Source organism: Calidris pugnax, unplaced genomic scaffold, assembly GCF_001431845.1.
Source record: "Calidris pugnax isolate Ruff unplaced genomic scaffold, ASM143184v1 scaffold60, whole genome shotgun sequence".
NCBI classification, from domain to species: domain Eukaryota; kingdom Metazoa; phylum Chordata; class Aves; order Charadriiformes; family Scolopacidae; genus Calidris; species Calidris pugnax.
The window spans coordinates 2330140-2350139 of record NW_015090831.1 but is presented as its reverse complement, the minus strand read 5'-3'; the positions used below and the strand labels follow the sequence as shown (position 1 = coordinate 2350139).

Below are 20000 nucleotides of genomic sequence, written 5' to 3'. Positions count from 1 at the left end.
GCTGGCCCCTTGTCCTTGCTCATGCTCTTCGCTGCAGAGTCCTGTGGAGCAAACCCACCACTGGTGCTTTGGGGAGGGGACGTCTGGAAGAAAGGAGGAGAGCACTGGGCTGGGAAAGGAAGAAGCAACGCGAAAAGGAACCAGATGGAGAGTATGGGAAAGAGGGAAGATGTGCTGGCAGGCAGGGTGGAAACAAGCAGACTGGATGGAGGAACAGTGAAAAAGCTGGAGAAAGTACAGTCGGGTTTCTGAGGGAGGTCTGAGGATGTTTCAGAGCTGGAGGCGTGGAGGTTGAAAGGGGAATGAGGAGGGTTGGGATGGCTGGAGGACAGCAGGTCGTTCTTTGGGAAGCCTCAGGGAAGGGATGGAGAGATGCTGCTTCTGGGTATGGGGCTCAGATGTCTGGGCTGGCCTTTCAAACATGCACGTCGCTCCGCTGCTACCGTTATCTAGCCAAAATCTGATCGACCATAAAACCACACTGAAAGAGCAGCTTCTATCCGAGGACAGAGAGGTACCAACGACAGAAAAGGGGCTTAAACCTCTAATTGAAAATGACGCTCTGTACTACGCGCACGGATATCAAAGAAGAGATAGACACAACTTCCACTCTTGAGGAGTAACTTCTGGTTAAGCCTTAACTCCTCCACTGCTGACAAAGCCCAGACAAGAGCCAGTCGTGGAGCTATTCGCCCCTTCCCCAGAGGAGGAATCGCCCTCTGAAGCACGTTTGCCTGAAGCCCTAAGTCTCACCTCTTGGTTCCTTTAGAGCCTAAACCCAAGCCTTAGCACCACTGAAAACTGAAGATTTCTTACCTTCCTACTAGATATTCGCTGCCTACTTCTAACCAGTGAAAAGTGGGTTTTCAAATAAATGAGTGATTACTGAATTATGAAATACGTTATGCACTTTCTCACTTTTCCTCTTACCAACGACTGTAAACGTGACATTTCTAATACGGAGGGAATTTGATCCCATAATTGGAGAGAGAGGAAACACGGTGCCAACAATTTATTAAAAAGAAAAAAAAAAAAAAAACCTGTAAAAAAATCACTTAAATAGATTTTCAGTAAAGTATGTGCAACAGGTTTTATTGGTACTTGTTAGCAATGACCTGCATATGTCATTTGTATGAATACGGCCCTATCAAATGCATGGTGATGAGACACATTTCACCACATTGCCCTTTATATAGACTCTATTTATACACGAGGATGAATGAATTGACAAGACAAGAGGTGCGGCATATAGATTTGATATACTGGCATAAATTTAGGATGATCTACATTATTCATAAGTACTGAAGCCACAAATGAGATATGTAACAACATCCAAAATGAGTGTCAATAGAATCTGTTCCCGCAGTGCACCATCGTATATTCCTATCTGTCACATATTCCTTAGAAATTTCTCCTTCTAAGAAATCTGGTGCGCTCAGTCTGGAAAGCAACGTTGCCTTGGGATCTGCGATAAGACTTGCCTGGGAGAACAGGCTTTCAGAAAACTGTCTGAAAAAGCAGTGGACAGAAAAACACAAAGAATTTCCTGCTCTCAAATTATTACCTCTTTTTCCAATCCCGCTGTGCCACAGTCGGGGACCCAAAAGTTATTTGGATCAGATCAATCTCTTGGTGTCTTAAAAACTGCAAAAATCAAAACTAAAACAATTGAAATATCACCAGTCCAGCAGGCAACAGATATGACAGAACTGACAAATAAACTAATCCCAAGCCTATTTTGACAGACCGAAGAGGTGGAGGGATGCAAGTCCACATTTTGGAAAACACACATGAGGTCAAACATCGGTTGTTTTGATGCTTGCCCGTCGTTAATATGTATTTTTAACAGGTTTAATTTACTAAAAGGGCACCCAATATAGGATGTGATTATTCTCTATTGCCACAACATCTCAGGCACAAAGCTGTGTGTATTCAGAATAAATCCTACTTCTTTTTCAGGTGGGTGAAACTGCTTGTCAGAACCCAAGAAACGGAAGGCCCGTGCAAAAGAGTGGAATCAAAATATTAAAGATTAATGACCACTTTCATACCAGATACAAACCAGAAGCTCTCCACAGAAGTCCTTAACCTCACACTTGAAAGGGAACTAAGTGTTTTCACCTGCTAAGATCTCAGTCTGGATTTCAGATGAGTGACCTCGGCCTGAAAGATTTTGTTTCCTATCCGGACCATCCAAGCACTCACACCTATCTCTCCATTTAAATGAATACAAAACTTTTACTGAAACACAAGTTATAAGGAGGGTCTTGCACTGCCAAGTAAAATAAAAAATGCTTACTATCCTTAATAATTTTAATTTTAGGACAAATCAATATTTAATTTTACAACCATGAAGATTCTAGACATGTTCTTTCACTAATGTAAGAAAACACATACATGAAAACTACTTCTGGAAATATTTATTTTATGGTAACTTTACAGTAAAAAGAAAAAAGGAAAGGTACCTGGAATTTCAGTGAAAGCCTCTCCAAGGACGGACACATGAAAAGGTAGATCTTTCTCTTTCAGTTTCATCAGGACTTTAAAGAAAGTTTCCGGATCTTTGTCATGTTCCCTTAAAACAAACAGAACGTATCTCAGCATCATTTACATTTACTTGCGGAATTGTTTCTTTTTGTTTATCAAACCAGTATTTCTCTTAAATTGTATTTCTGGGGACTAAACGTCTTCAGCATAATTTCCCTCTTTGCTTACACCACACGGTCGAATGTTTTCCTCAACGCAGCACTCGGGATCAAAACTCAGTCTCATCTGATTTTTATCTCTCTTCCCCGTCTTACAATGATGCCTTTACTCTTCCAATTCCCAACTCTCAAAGTGAGGACTGAGTTATATCACACCTAGCTGAAGGCAAAATCATACCAAAAAAAAGGGTAGGATAGCAAAAACCCCTATTTTTATTAATTTTTTTGGCCTGTCAAAATATACGTACACAATCTCCGTTACAGTTTACCCCCTTTTTCAGGTTAACAAAAAAATTTTGCTAAAAATTTAGGATTTCCTAAACTGGAATTTTATGCCTCAATGCTGTACTAATGTAAAGTTTGTGATCCATTCAGTGCTTTAGGTACAGAAAGGAATAAACTAATACAACGCACCATCTACCTTTAGACTTTTAACAAGTTAACTGGAAGTTAAAACCAAAAATAAGAAACCTGTCCTTATTTACCGTTTCAGCTGAAGATAATATTAAGGGTTTGTATGGGAATGACACTCAATGCCTTGAAATACAGGGTTGGTTATCTGAAAAGAAAATAAAAAGCCAATTTGCTAATCTGTCATTTTTACTAGCACAAAATGAATGATTCAAAAGATGCCACAGATCTACATTTCCCAAATTCAGTAAGTTGTATTAAAAGTGAAATGAGACAATTTCCCCACTCTAAGGTGAATATTACATCTTGCATTTAATTACTCTCCTTTAAATTATTGTATTTCAGACAGATGTGCACCATATGTCTTTAAAATATTTTGGTTTTATTTATTATTTAGAAAATTCCACTGTTTTCCTTCCTGTATTAAGGGAAAAATCTATAGCTCAGCTGTCCTGGTGTCTTTCTTCACAGACTAATTTTGTAGAATGAATCTGTAGGTTTGTCACACTGCTATATGAAAGATTAATAATTATATCATTCAGGAAATCTGAAGCCAAATGACATCTGCAGCTCTACATGTGTTAATTTCTCATTCAGTCAATATTTTTGGTTTAGGGAATTAAAACAAATTAATCTTATAATTAATATGACTTTCCTAGGCTGAGAAATCTTCAGGAACTGTGGAGTTTTCAGAATTAGTTGCATTTTCTTAAAATAAAGCCAGACAATAATTACTTTAAGAAGTCTTCCATCTCCCAGATTTGTTTTGTTCCCAATAATAAGGAGGAATGCAACTGCATAAGCTTCATAATTTGTTTCACATCTGTGAACCAGGAGTCTTCATGGTGGTTCCAGTAACCAAAGTGGATACGAGCGCTGGCTCGGGGAGAGAAATTTCTTCCAGTTGCAAAGATCCCAGAACTGCCTACTAGTTTGCTTCCACCCTCCTGCTTAAAACATCCACCTGTTTCTGGCGGGTAAATTATGGGCAGAAACACGTTGCCAGTATTTTAGTTCTCTCCGAAGGCCCTGCTGAAGGAGCTGAGATGGGATTGCAACCGAGGATTCGGCCTTGGCTGGAAGGGAAACGTGTGAGTTTGCAAGGAAAAGAGCTTTGATGCTGGGAGTTAAGTGTAATTGATGATAATACTTCCCATTAGCCTCAGTTTCCCCTGGGCAGGCTGCTGTGGGTGCTTTATCAGTGGTCCCCGTGAGCCCACCCTGTGCCTGATGCTGAGCTCATCCCGAGGTGGACCCAACCACCCCCCTGGACCGAGCAGCCAGCTCCGCCAGACTGAGCCACCACACTTCCAGGGATCTTTCCAAGCTCTTCACAGCCTCACTATCGGCTTTGCAGTCACAAAAAGTCCTTCCAGCAAAGGATCTGCTTTCCCTCTCCCTTTCCAGAAGAGACCAGGGGTCCCAGAGGCAGCCAAAAGTGGAGGATGCTGTTGGAGCCACATTGTCAAGGAGCTGGCAGGAGAACACGGAGCCTTACAGCTCGTGGAAGCCACATAAGCTGCACATATTTAGGAAAACTGATAGGAATTGGAAGTTGCAGCTTTGTTTAATAGGTGGGGAAGAACAGAAGGAAAATTTGGCACCCAGAAGGAATGCTGAAAGGGGAAACGTTTCCTCTGCACTGGAGCCTCTCATGGCTTTTTTGCTGGAGGTGATCCTCCTCCCCTATCCCCTTTTGAAATATTTTGCTTTTAAACTGACGGATTTTAATGACACAGTTTGTGACTCTTGTAGCTTTTCTATTTGGGAGGTCACCTCACTCGATTTATCAGTTCCTGTGGCTTTTCCACACCACAACCATTCTATTTTCAAGTTGAGACCTTCCACCACGAGCACCTACAGATCGCGGTGTATAATTATTCCTGCAAGTTGGCAAAGGTATAGCTGCTCCTGGTAGAAAAGCAATAAATAGCACAAGACCACCTCTTTACTGCATCAAAAAGAAAGAGAGCTCTCTTTTCTTGGCTGACATGGAGAAAATCATATACAATCCAGTCTGCCTTACTCAGCAACAACTGCTAAACACACCAGATTGTCATAGCAGTGATCGTGGAAAAAGATGAACACAATATGGAATGTCTGTTCTGTAAAGATCTGCTCAAAATGACGTGCACTTTTGGCTGCATCTGTTGCATTTTTGAGCTTTATTAAACAGTATTAATTATATATACTCCATTTCCTTAAGAAGAGCTGCAAAACTATATAAAAGCCTGATATTAAATATGCAAACTTTTCTTTTAAGATATTGTGTTTGGGGAAAAATTAAGCCAATGTGATTCTGTGGTCTGGCTTTGCTGTTTAGTTTAGGCATTTGAAATGCTCTTGTATTTTTACTTGATTTGATATGCATCTGGTAAAGGAAAAAGAAGAACTGGGCATGGTACGAAGATGCTCTACATTTCATTGTAAGAACATGAAAACATCAGAATGACCAAACTCCAGCAGTAAATGCCAAAAATCAGACACGGACACCTCACCTATTTGAGAGTGATCTCCACGTTTACCTACTGCACGCTAAGTTGTTTTACTCAGGATTTTTTATTCTTGGGACTAAAACACATTGTAAGAGAGACATTTGAAGATTTGGCTGAGGTTTGGTGGTCTGGGGATGGGAACGTGGGCCAGGGTTCAGCCTGATTTATTGGCTTCCCTTTATAATCTGAAATAAAACTTCCAGGACTGTCCTTGAAATGGGGATTGGGAGGCTGGTGGTACCAGTAGCACCAGTATTGAGCCTCCATTATCTCTGCCTTAGATTTTCTGTTTATAAAAAGGGTGTGACAGTATTATATTTTCACCACAGAAGGATGCTGTCAGGATTAATTGATGACTTGACATCCCCCTTTTCAGCCTAAAAATGATTTTAAAAAGCAACTTCAGAGCACCACGATGATGCTTCTCTATACAATCAATGGCAACAGTCTTCAAAACACCCTCTGCTTTTCATGGATTTTCCGAATTCAGCCTGACCCCTCCAGCCTTACCCAGTGCTGGAACTGGAAGGAGAGTGCACAGAGACCAGCTAAACTGGTCAGTCCCTAGGGCTGCAGGATGCCCATAACCCCTGACCAGTGATGGAAAACACCTTTTTTAAAGAAATAAGCGAAATAGCAGAATTTGGCCATTTCCATTATTCACTGCAAATTCACCTCTTGAATCTGAGTGAAATTCAGTAAGAGACCCATATGGTCTTCTGTGCTTTAGGTTTAATTTTTTAAGTCTAAGTAAACTCATCATACGTAGTGATAATCACAGTTATTTGGAGGAAGACACACAGGAAATTATGAAGTAGAAGAGTTGTAGAAAAGAAATAGGACTTGCTCAAAGAGGCAAAATAAATGCAGTCTATTTCAAAAAAATATATATACTAAACATGACCTCTTGAATCTGAGTGAAATTCAGTAAGAGACCCATATGGTCTTCTGTGCTTTAGGTTTAATTTTTTAAGTCTAAGTAAACTCATCATACGTAGTGATAATCACAGTTATTTGGAGGAAGACACACAGGAAATTATGAAGTAGAAGAGTTGTAGAAAAGAAATAGGACTTGCTCAAGGAAGCAAAATAAATGCAGTCTATTTAAAAAAAAATATATGTACTAGACCCTATAGTTTATGCAAGTTAATCAGTAATGTAAAAGTGCTAAGGCAGGGAAGAAAGTCTTAATATTTGAGAAAATACTGTATTAGAGGGAACATAATGCTTGTGACAGCAACAGCCCTGTCGTGCCACCTCTTAAGGTGCTACATATTCTGAAAGGGTTACAAATAAGCTCAGCTAAAAGCAATATTAAAAAAGGATTGATCTTAATCTTCTTAGGACACTCAGCACGGGAGATTTTCTGTGGGAGAGAATCCCAAAGTGGGAGGGCAGACAGCAATATTTCACTGTTTACTGTGCCTTAAATCCAAGCAATTCAAAGTGGGTACAACCTCCTTCTGCCTCCCTGTTCCGTGAAATCACCTGGATGTGAGATGGGCAAAGGTGGGAAACGGCAGTACTAAACCAGGTACAAAATCTTCAGAAGTTAAACTGGCATTTTAATTTACATATTTTTTAATGTTTTTAGGATGTATAGCAAGAGCTACACCACAGGGTCCTGCCCATCCTGCAATTATCGCTAGAAAACGGCTGACAAAACTGAAGTATCACTTGTGATTTATGAAGGTGGACCCAGGGAGGAGAGAAATCACACAGAATTACAGATTCTTCATGGTTGGAAGGGACCTCTGAGATCATCGAGTCCAACGATCCACAGAAAGGGACAGGGAACATCAGCCAGGGAAAGGCACAGCCACGACAGGCACAGGGAAGGCAGGGACTGGGCTGGGGAAGTCCGTGAGCACAGAATCAATAATTAAAAGCGAAGGAAATGAAGTTTCTAAGACACAGACCTTAAGGTGGATGACAGCGGTCCTTTAGTTTTGGGCAAGTGGAATAGCAAGGAGTGAGCTGGCAGCAAACAGGGGAGATGAGATGGGGAAAGCAAACGTAAAGGGGAAGAGAACTACAAGAAGAGAAAAAAAAAACTTAAAAAAAAAATACAAATATTCAGGCTGAAAACTAAAAAATGATATTCAAACCCAGGAAGAAAAAATACAAATATTCAGGCTGAAAACTAAAAAATGATGGCATATTCACACCCAGGAAGAAAAAAGACAAATATAGGGTAAATAGAAGAGAAAAGGGAAAAGGAAAAATGAAAGAATACAGAAAAATCAGACTCAGAGAGAGAGAGAAGCTGCAGAGAGCACTTGAGAGTGCTGTCAGTGACAGAGAAAAGGTTAGAAAATAAGCAGCCAAAAAAAAGACAAATATAGGGTAAATAGAAGAGAAAAGGGAAAAGGAAAAATGAAAGAATACAGAAAAATCAGACTCAGAGAGAGAGAGAAGCTGCAGAGAGCACTTGAGAGTGCTGTCAGTGACAGAGAAAAGGTTAGAAAATAAGCAGCCAAGATATAAATAAGGAAGCCAAAATAAAATTGCATGGATACTAAAGGAAGAGAACTGGAGAGGAAGAGAATAAGGAGAGCAAAGGCCCGCAGCCCCGTTAGCAGGGAAGCTCAGTGCAGTCAGGATGGAGAACTAAAGCACCAAGGAGGGAAAGGCAAAAAACCTGCAAAACCTCTTGTAAAAAAGTTCAGAGAAGAAAAAAGAATGAAGGTGAAGCAAAACACACAGGTGGTGAAAGAGGGAGGCAGGGTGAGAGCTGAACCTCCGTCCCCCCCAGCGCCAGGAGCTGGTCGGTGCCTTCATCCCAGTAACGTCCCCCGTTTGGGTGATAACAGCAGGAACCTGAGGTTCTTGGCTGTTTTCACTGATAGGGCACGGGCTCGGGCAGGGTGACGGAGGATGCCACCGGCTGATAAAAGGACTCACATGACACCAGCCTCCTGCTGACCCTCGATCTGCCCAGGACGTTCTCAAGAAGCAAAGAGTACTACATCAATAAATGGTCTTTGCATGCACACCCTGCCCAAGTAAAAATGGGGCTCCTTTTCATGCCAAACCTAAACTAAGGGAGTTTTTTTCACTACGTTATACTATTTACTGCATTACACTTTGATATTTTACGCTAAATCTTGAGCTCGGCAAAATTTGAATATAGGTTTATTATAATCTAATACCATCAGAAAGTAGCAGCGTAGCCACAAAAAAATAAGCCTGGCCCTTCAAAACGGAGAATTGCAGAATTCTGGTCTTTTCCTGACACTGATTTCCCAGGAGATGGCTCTGCCCAGGTTTCCCCATCTGTAAGATACAGCTTTACAGGAGCCTTCATTTACAGAAATGTGGTGAGGATCGGCGTCAGTAAATACTTCAGGAGGATAATATTCTTCTTAAAGTATGAGGGCTCACATTACAAGCCTATTCAATATACCAAATGAAGCACATTCTAGTAATTATTTTCACGGAGGACAGAGGACTTTCCTAAATCAAATCATCTTAATATACATTTTCTATGTTAGGACTGGAAAAAAAAAACAACAACAACAAAAATTAAAATTCTAATACCAAATTTCTGGTAACAATGCTAATGATAACTGCAAAAGAGGAAATATTACTGCCGGGAAAGAGCTAGTAGAAAAGAAACAGGAGAAAAAGAAATAACTATGAAAATGCAAACATGAAGGAAAAGTTAATTGCTTTCCATTTATTCAATTTATCACAGTATTTTTCCGCCTTTTTGCATTTCCAATATGAGGTAGAGGTAGACTGTAAATACATAGTTAAGTCCAATGAGTTTTCTTCTGCAGCTGATACACTTACGGAATGTCTCCGCTGTAATTGTGCCTCTAAACACTGTCTGGCATCATCAGCATCAAAAGTTACCACAATATCTAATACCCCCTCAGTTAATAGAAAGTGGAGTCAAGTAGAAAGAAATGGTTTTGCATAAGTGTCACTGGAAAAAAAAAAAAAAAAAAGGACCCTATAGAATAAATCTCAGCTAGTGATTTGGAGGTCCTACCAGCAAAAAAAGCCCCCGATGCCTCGCCTGAGCTTGCAAACCACCTCAGCAAGCCAAGGAATTAAAAAGTGGCACCAGAGAGGCAAAAAAAGCAGCCATACAGTCCTGGCAAATACAGTGTTTTATCTTCTATTATAGCCCGTGACGTATTTACAGCGAGAAGTGTGTATTTTACCTTCTGATTTTTTTCAACTCGCTGGCCTGAGAAAAATGGGTGGCATTTTGCTTTACGCTGGAAAAGCATTTTCTCCTATCTTGTGTTATCTGGAAGAGATTCATAAAAAAAAAAGAACCTTGGGAGTTTATTGTTTAGATCCTTCTTCTTCTCCCCTCACAATTCACGAAGAGAAAACTCAAAATAAAATATTGCACATTCTCTAACCAAAGAAACCTCGGGATCAGCATCAGTCATCGAGCCTCCTGCTTATTTCCTAAAGAGAGATTAACCTTTGAAGACAAAGACCGGTGTTTGGTCTCGGTTACCTTGGTGTAAAAATCAATGCACTTTTATTCAGAAGCATTTTCCATTTCTTTTACTCCAACTTAACAAACCTAGCTTTTCACAAGTATAGGGTTCAGATAAAAAACGTTCTACTGGAATTTTCAACACACCCCAATAACTGTGACTGCCCCCAAGTAGTTTCTTTAAAAAGAAATATTAAAATTAACTTCCTTTTGTGTTTCAAAGGTAACATAACAAACGGTTTCCTGTTGTTGTGAGGCAAGATAAAATAATCTGAGTGACCCTGACAGCCCTGATAACCATACACAATATATCCTATTGTAACTCAACATGCTATAAAAAAAGTCACGTCACGGTAATAATAGATGGGTATGAATATGATAAAAGTGGATAAAAACCTGTTCAGGTGGTTCTTTGCAAGAACAGAAGTAGAAGCAAACATAAGGTACTACATACAAACTACACATTAGGCTGGGAATGGCAATCCCACCTTGAAAGACCCTCTGTGATTTCCATGGTGGACCCACATCACAAACATCAACCACCAAATACTCCACCAGATGCTTTGCCTGGCCCCAAAAATAAGTCCTGGTCCTTACTAATACCAAGAAGAATTCATCCCGGTGCCTAACATAACTCATCCTTTTTTTTTGGATTTGTGAAGCTGTCACCTCCAAGGATGAAGCTACTAAGCAGAAACTTTCCTGGCACCAAGACCAAGGCTTGAGTCTCATTATTCAACAAGATTAAAGTAGCTACAAATCTCAGTCCTTTCAGCATGAGGAATCAACTCACTTCACTGAGTCAAGTTTTTGCACAAGCCCAACTGAGGAAAAGCAGAGATCAGAGGACAAAGGGAGGAACAAAAAAGGGTGAAAACATGGAGAAAAAGCAAGCAGGAGAGGAGAAGGCGGCAAAGGCAGAAGAGAGTCAAACAGTTGCAGTGCGGTAAGAAGAGGAAACTCATTAAAAAGAGCTTTGAAGGAAGAAACGTAACCCCCCCTATTATTGGTGAAAATTAGATCATTTGCTTAGGAAATATTTGATTTTTGTCTCTTAGAGGGTATTCGCACACTTTGGTCAGGGGTGCTGTGAATTACAAAGGGGGCTGGTGGCACCATCTGCTAATTTTGCCTGGGATTTCTTATTACAAAACCTCTTCTGTCCTTGTTAATGATGTTTCCCAAGACTGAGGCTATCTGGGACTATAATCTTCTAGAAAAAGTCTGCCAAAAGTTTTCCAGAACATTCAAAGAACAAGATTTTTTTTAAAAAAAAAAACACAACTCAGTAGAACTATAAACCCTATCTTGCATATATTAAATTTCAAATAAGGCTCTCTTTTAAGTATTTGAACCTCTTTTTGTTTTAGAGGAAGAAATGAATATTTGGATGCATTTAATTTTGAGTCAAAGACCTGCCTTTTGTTGCTCCTGTTGGAAATCTTCCTAAAAATGTTGCCAAGCCTTTGAAAAATTTTTTGTGCCTGGTCACTGATGGGTCCATGTGTCTTGGGCACACCTGAGGCTAAAGATGAGCCAGAGAGTCCTATTGTCACAGGAGATCTAACATCTGAAAACACAGCTCTCGTCTTCACTTTCAATGATTACTGGATTCAGAATAAAAATACCAGACTTTGCCGAATCAAGAACTGTTTGAAATAATTCAAAATAAAGAACAACGAGAAAATGGAAGATTTGGTTAAGAAAATAAAGGGGTTTAAGAGAAAGGTTGAAGCTGCAGAAAGTGGTACCGGTAATGTGTGCTTTTCTAGTTTGACTAAAACTCTCAGGCGTGGGCCAGAATGAAGCAAAGGGGACAAATAAGATCTGATCAGCATGTCCAGCTCTGCAAGAATAGCTTGGCAAAGAAATAGTGACCTGAGGGGGCGTAAAGGAGATGGGGAAAATATACAACACAAGGCCAGATCATGTGGGAAAAATTGTGATAAACTGAATAAGGAAACCGGTATAAGAGACCAAGAGGACAAGAGGTTGGACAACGGGACTTAGGAGAAAACAGGGACCAGTGTGTTGTAGAAGGTCCCTTGCACAGACAAGGAGGGTGACAGAAATGATGGAGACAAAGAAAGTTTGAGAAACTGGAGAAAATTACAATTGGATTGAATTTGCTGCACAAGGAGACTATATAGGAGGAGATGCCCAAGGAACTGAGCATTGCAAAGAGAAAAAGAAGAGGTTTGAAAGAGAAAAGCCATGACCAGCTTGGGTGAAAGGAGCAGTAAAGGTTAGTTTTGATGGCAATAGGGAGGGTATTCGCACACTTTGGTCAGGGGTGCTGTGAATTACAAAGGGGGCTGGTGGCACCATCTGCTAATTTTGCCTGGGATTTCTTATTACAAAACCTCTTCTGTCCTTGTTAATGATGTTTCCCAAGACTGAGGCTATCTGGGACTATAATCTTCTAGAAAAAGTCTGCCAAAAGTTTTCCAGAACATTCAAAGAACAAGATTTTTTTTAAAAAAAAAAACACAACTCAGTAGAACTATAAACCCTATCTTGCATATATTAAATTTCAAATAAGGCTCTCTTTTAAGTATTTGAACCTCTTTTTGTTTTAGAGGAAGAAATGAATATTTGGATGCATTTAATTTTGAGTCAAAGACCTGCCTTTTGTTGCTCCTGTTGGAAATCTTCCTAAAAATGTTGCCAAGCCTTTGAAAAATTTTTTGTGCCTGGTCACTGATGGGTCCATGTGTCTTGGGCACACCTGAGGCTAAAGATGAGCCAGAGAGTCCTATTGTCACAGGAGATCTAACATCTGAAAACACAGCTCTCGTCTTCACTTTCAATGATTACTGGATTCAGAATAAAAATACCAGACTTTGCCGAATCAAGAACTGTTTGAAATAATTCAAAATAAAGAACAACGAGAAAATGGAAGATTTGGTTAAGAAAATAAAGGGGTTTAAGAGAAAGGTTGAAGCTGCAGAAAGTGGTACCGGTAATGTGTGCTTTTCTAGTTTGACTAAAACTCTCAGGCGTGGGCCAGAATGAAGCAAAGGGGACAAATAAGATCTGATCAGCATGTCCAGCTCTGCAAGAATAGCTTGGCAAAGAAATAGTGACCTGAGGGGGCGTAAAGGAGATGGGGAAAATATACAACACAAGGCCAGATCATGTGGGAAAAATTGTGATAAACTGAATAAGGAAACCGGTATAAGAGACCAAGAGGACAAGAGGTTGGACAACGGGACTTAGGAGAAAACAGGGACCAGTGTGTTGTAGAAGGTCCCTTGCACAGACAAGGAGGGTGACAGAAATGATGGAGACAAAGAAAGTTTGAGAAACTGGAGAAAATTACAATTGGATTGAATTTGCTGCACAAGGAGACTATATAGGAGGAGATGCCCAAGGAACTGAGCATTGCAAAGAGAAAAAGAAGAGGTTTGAAAGAGAAAAGCCATGAGCAGCTTGGGTGAAAGGAGAAGGAAAGGTTAGTTTTGATGGCAATAGGTGGAAGAGTGTAAGCCCCCTTCTCTCCTTGGAGAGGTCTCCTGCATCCCACCAGTTCACATGCGTTTCTGCTCAAAGATTTGGGTTTTGAAGTTGTACCAGAGAAGAAAAGACACCATAAAATGAGTCTCCCATCATGGAAAAAAGGGACAGTCAAGCTTACTGGAGCTTTTTTTGCAAAGTGATACTTCTATTCCACACTTAACCTTCAAATGTACAGGTGATGCAGCTGTAGTCTTACATCAACTCAAAATCAGCTTTTCAACCATGGCTGAAATATTGATTATAACAGGTTTCAGAGGATGGACTAAAGTGGGTGCCTTACGAGCATCTGGATAGCGCAGAGGGAGTGAAGACGGAAGACTTCTCTTACAATCTGATACAATGGTTCACTAGTTTCACCCCAGGTAAGACGTCCCTTCACCCTTGACTTTACAGGAGAGGAAAAAGGGTTTACACCCTTTACGTTGCTCTAAACGCAATGAGAAGCAGAATTGGGCCACAGAAATTAAATATAGCAAAGAAAGTACAGTGCTTAGTAGAAGGGAAAGAAATAAGTTTATTTGGGGAAGCAGCGAGTAAAAAAAGAAGTTTTATTTTAATACGATTCTTTTTCAGCCTATTAAGTTCTCCAGTGTCAGAATGAAGTCTGCTAAAAGTTAGTAAATAAAGGCTTTCAGGAGAGCTTTATTAAATCACTTATGACTTATCAAGTTAAAACTCCCACTCAGATATCTTAATAAAACTTTCAGAGAATATATTTAATTTTCCTGGAAATCAGAAGCCAATTACAGCATGCGGGAGTTACTGTCTGCTACACCACTGATCAGCTTTCTGTAAATAGAATATTTACCAACAACTTGGATTTAGTTCCCTAAAGTTTCGGTTCCTGAAGGTCAAATAACTATGTAACTCCTTAATAAAGAAGCAAAGAAGTACCTCTAAATATCTCCAAGCTCTGATGGGCTTATATTCTGCTCCTTAGGTGAGGTATTAGCAAAGCTTATTTATTTTCATTTCCAAGGCTTTTATTTGCTCATTCCCTTGTGGTAAAGCTGATTTCCATGATGATTCCCTTCTTAATTTTAATACCCTTTTTACTCATCATATAGACATAAGAATTTTCCATAAAATAATGAAACCCTTCCAAAGGAAATGAAGACAACTAGGAGAGGAAAGTAAACTACAGCTTACTTTTTTTTTTTTTTCCCTTTTTCCCAATTAATTGATCCACTGTCATATGCATATATGAAAGATTTTTTTTAATGAAAGGAAAATAAGGTTAATTAACATAAAACCCCTCACTCCTTGAGATGTTGAATTTTGTATTTTATCCATGCTGCCTTAAGTGCCTTGATTTCCCAGTAATGACCTAGTTCTCCTAATGAGTAACATTAACCCCTGGCTGTAGCTGTCCAGGACTTAATTGTCAACTGGAGCTGAAATAGGAGAGTTTGCCGATCAGCAGGTATGTGGTATATTAACTCATGTCATTTCAGACCCTAATAAATAAATCTGTTGCCAAGGCAACAGGCACATCAGCTGTATCACTTTTTCCTTTTTTATTTCCCCCCCCCTCCCTTTTTAAAGGAAACTGCTTTTCACACCGAGCTTTTAGGAAAGGAAATTAACTACATGTAACCGTAATTAGAAGAAACATCGTTTCCCATCTCAGAAACATATCTACATTAATGAAAAAAGGCATTCAGAAAGAGGACCGCTTTCTCCGGCGACCGGGGTAACCGAAATTATTTCCCTCCACTGAGGGAATGCAATCTGAAGGATACATCTGGGTGAGAACAGACCGCGAAATGTTTTAGCTCTTTGTCTTTCCGAGAGCAAATTTCTGCTCCTTTAGCACGCCGCTGGTGCCAACTGAGCAAACTGCTTCAAACCATTCACCAGGAGCCCAGGACATTGAGGCCACAGGAGAAAAAAATTACCACTCACACCCAAACACCTTCACCACCTTCTGTGAAACTTTCCGTACGGTTGACTGGCAGACGTGCAATCTTTCAGAAAGCTAAAAAAGTCCCCATTTTTGGCTCATCGGATTCTACCCACTGCTGAAAATCCAAATACCTGATTTAAACGTAGGTGCCATTGCTCCTCCCTGTCTGATTCTTGCCGGGGAAAAGCAAGAGGGAGCTGGGGAACACAAACACATCTCCAAATACATCCAACTACATACACAAATACATCTCCAGATTTGGTGCACAAGAGCTGGTAACTCACTTTCTGCCTCAGTTTCTCTGCCTCTAAGATCGGATGCTGAATACTCCTGTTTGAGACTCATGGATTCAACGTTTTATAGAAAAGCAAAGCGTATAAAAGTGCAGGCAGTATAAATATTTTTGTGATCCATACGGTTTGGGAAGGAGGATGTTGGTACTCTTTGTTTAGGGGTGACGCATGGCTGAGGTCTCTCAGAGCCTTGCAGTGGAATCACAGAATCATACAATTGTCTACGTTGGAAGGGACCTTTAAGATCATCCAGTCCAACCATCAACCTAACTCTGATAAAAAACCATCATTAAACCATGTCTCTAAGCACTATGTCAACCCATCTTTGGAATACCTCCAGGGATGGTGCCTCAACCCCTTCCCTGGGAAGCACATTCCAAACCTTAATAACCCTTTCCATGTAAAAATTTTTCCTAATATCCAATCTGAACCTCCCCTGGTGCAACTTGAGGCCATTTCCTCTTGTCCTTCCTTGGGAGAAGAGACCAACCCTTGTCTCACTACACCCTCCTTTCAGAGAGCTGTAGAGAGCAAGAAGGTCTCTCCTCAGCCTCCTTTTCTCCAGGCTGAACAACCCCAGCTCCCTCAGCCGCTCCTCATAAGACTTATTCTCCAAAATTCTCCATTTTTCCAAATCAATAGGTTTACATTTATTTTGTGACTACAGGACAGTTCTTCTGAATCTGTAGAGTCTCACATCTCAATCACTGACCAGGTAGGAAGGGAACTGAAGACAGGTTCTATAATTTTATCTCTTCTATAACTATTGCTCTCGGAACACTTACTATAGGCTTTGCCCCTACTATAAACATAACAAACTACTCAAAATTATATCTGGCTTTTCAACTGAAGAATACAGGGGTAACACAAAGCACCTTTTTTGCCATTATCAAAACTAGAGAAGTTTTCTTCTCTGGACTGTCAACCTCATAGACACTCAAGAAAACATGGTATAAGAAAGGTGGAAAAAATTATGTTGAGATGTCCACTACAGCAGGAGAACTTTCACACCTGAGAGGTCTTTGTTACACACTGAACGTTTCTAGAAGCTCTTAAAAACAGTGATTAAGGAACAGTGTAAGCAGAAGGGTTCAATACCCCAAATCCCCAGCCATGGGAAGAAATTTCAAGGTTGGATTTCACTGAATGACCAACCAAGGAACAGGTACCTCCAAACTGCCCTTCCAGTTAACATTTAAACCTGAATTTCTCACTAGTATTTAATTAACTGTCTCATTTGCTACTTGTAAAAAACCACCACCTGCTCCCAAACTTCACTCCAGCTTGCACGACACTGAAGGTAGACTACTTTCTTTTCGCTTTGGGTGTGCAAGAAGTGAGGGTGTCAGCTCCTACTTAACCAGGTGTCTCTTCCTAAACTTCCATGGCACTGGTTGTCTGTATTGCACTCCTGGTGAACACCATTTTCTTTGGGAGCATTAGACAGCTTTTCTCAGACACTGCTAAAAAGTTTCCATTTTGACATTGTTATTTTACATCCTATGGGCTTTTTATTGTGTCGAGTATCTTCTAATTAAGGCTGTATAAACATTTGCATTTTTACCCTTTCCTTTCAGTCTGTCTTACCTATCCCTCACGTTCATCTTTTTGGATTAAATCTGCCAGAATCGGTTGCTTTTCAGAGATGAGGTTTCCCTGCAGGAACTCACTCCCAGCATGGATCTAGAGCCAAACTCTTCACTGCTTTCCCGTGCAAAGGGGCAGCACAGACCCAGTCAGCTATGATTGCCCTGAAATGGGGGATCTATTTCCCTTTGACAACACACAATCTCTGTCATCCTCAGATGACGAGCGGCCACCTGGAAGGGAGAAGTAGGACCATGGCCCATTCTACATGCTCTCCACAGGCTCTTTAGAACGTTGAGAATGGCTGTTGAGACTTACAGCACTTACGGGTACTCAGAGGTGATTTCTAGGTGGAGCACTTACTCTTGTCATCTTTTACCATGGTCTTTTGCCATTTTTCCACACCTGCATCTTGATGGGATAAACTTTGGTCCAAAATATTCGACAGGGTGAGGAAAATAGGACTCGGGTATGGGTTCACTCTATTCTCAAGTGTCTGTGTTAAATAGTTTTGCATTTCAAGACCAGGCTGGATGGGGCTTTGAGCAACCTGGTCTAGTGGGAATCCCTGCCCATGGCAGGGGGTTGGAACCTGATGATCTTTAAGGTCCCTTCCAACTCTAACCATCCTACGATCCTATAAATTCTGAATTCAAAGGCAAAGAGCAACTACACGAATTCTGTATTACCCTACCAAGACGAACAAACCCTCACAGCTTGGAGAAGACCCATGCTCAGCTCACTAATGGAGAGCTGCCCCATCACAGAAGGCACAGCACTGACTGCACTACCTGGGACAAGACCTTTCTAAGGACTGGCTCCTGAGCGAAGGCGACCAGGTCGTCACGGTGGACAGCAACAGTGATGACAAAACAAACTCTCCTCCGTTCTTCAGCTCTTTGATTTTTTGATACTCTACATTAAAAACAGGCAACTGGGCACAGCGCTATCTCTGTATGCACCATTTTCCCTTCCTGCAGGAACTCACTCCCAGCATGGATCTAGAGCCAAACTCTTCACTGCTTTCCCGTGCAAAGGGGCAGCACAGACCCAGTCAGCTATGATTGCCCTGAAATGGGGGATCTATTTCCCTTTGACAACACACAATCTCTGTCATCCTCAGATGACGAGCGGCCACCTGGAAGGGAGAAGTAGGACCATGGCCCATTCTACATGCTCTCCACAGGCTCTTTAGAACGTTGAGAATGGCTGTTGAGACTTACAGCACTTACGGGTACTCAGAGGTGATTTCTAGGTGGAGCACTTACTCTTGTCATCTTTTACCATGGTCTTTTGCCATTTTTCCACACCTGCATCTTGATGGGATAAACTTTGGTCCAAAATATTCGACAGGGTGAGGAAAATAGGACTCGGGTATGGGTTCACTCTATTCTCAAGTGTCTGTGTTAAATAGTTTTGCATTTCAAGACCAGGCTGGATGGGGCTTTGAGCAACCTGGTCTAGTGGGAATCCCTGCCCATGGCAGGGGGTTGGAACCTGATGATCTTTAAGGTCCCTTCCAACTCTAACCATCCTACGATCCTATAAATTCTGAATTCAAAGGCAAAGAGCAACTACACAAATTCTGTATTGCCCTACCAAGATGAACAAACCCCAGCTTTCCAGGCTCCTCTCCCTCACAGCCTGCAGAAGACCCATGCTGAGCTCACTGATGGAGAGCTGCCCCATCACACAAGGCACAACACTGACTGCACTACCTGGGACAAGACCTTTCTAAGGACTGGCTCCTGAGCGAAGGCGACCAGGTCGTCACGGTGGACAGCAACAGTGATGACAAAACAAACTCTCCTCCGTTCTTCAGCTCTTTGATTTTTTGATACTCTACATTAAAAACAGGCAACTGGGCACAGCGCTATCTCTGTATGCACCATTTTCCCTTAGACCAGATAATTTTTGCAATCTAGATTATTTTTTTCTTCTGAATTTCCTCATCGTGACTTGCACCACCGTTCCTCCCGCTCCCATATCTCCTGTCCCACATCCTTCCCCACACTCTTGTCACATGCTGGTACGGACGGACACAAGATAACGGGCTTATCTGATCTTCCACGTGAATTGATAGTGGCTATTTGTTTGCATGCGTGTGTAAATTCTCGCTGATTCCCCGTGTGATCTTTTATCACACCCGTACAATTAGGGGAAGAAGAATTGATTTCTGACAACTCTCTCTTATCAAGTCTTTAACTGCTGAGATGATACAGCACGCACAGGGGAAAAGAGAAAAACCATCAGGCGAGGGTGAATGCCTTGAGTTAAAAGAAATGCTGCAGGTCTTCTCCATAAAAGAGAACAGTTGAGAGGTTCCAATCCTATAAACAAATTACGTATGTGTCACCTGGATGATGAGACTGTGGGTCGCCAGCTTTGCCCACCCGCTGCCACGCTCACACGCAAAAAGAACTGAGGAAGACACTGGTGTACCCCAAATGCAGAAAAAATACCTTTGAGAAATGTCTATGGTCTCACTGGGGGGCACTGAGAGGGGATAACGTACACGTCTAGATGCTTGTGGGTTGGTTTTTGGGGAGAGAAGAGGACCGTGCCACATTGGTCAATGCCACCTCAATGTACTCATCCTTCCCCAAATGGGTATTTCACAGA

The 20000-nt window shown here is 41.1% G+C and overlaps 1 protein-coding gene across 6 annotated transcripts in view; it reads right to left on the bottom strand.

Annotated features, from left to right (window-relative positions):
- Positions 1–20000, bottom strand: part of GTDC1 (glycosyltransferase like domain containing 1) — a 212511-nt gene that overhangs the window by 29887 nt on the left and 162624 nt on the right. For all 6 annotated transcript variants that reach the window (XM_014941198.1, XM_014941203.1, XM_014941201.1 and 3 more), the window contains one exon: positions 2466–2575. In XM_014941198.1, the coding sequence (XP_014796684.1) occupies positions 2466–2575 (110 nt within the window). The remainder of the gene's footprint in view (positions 1–2465; positions 2576–20000) is intronic.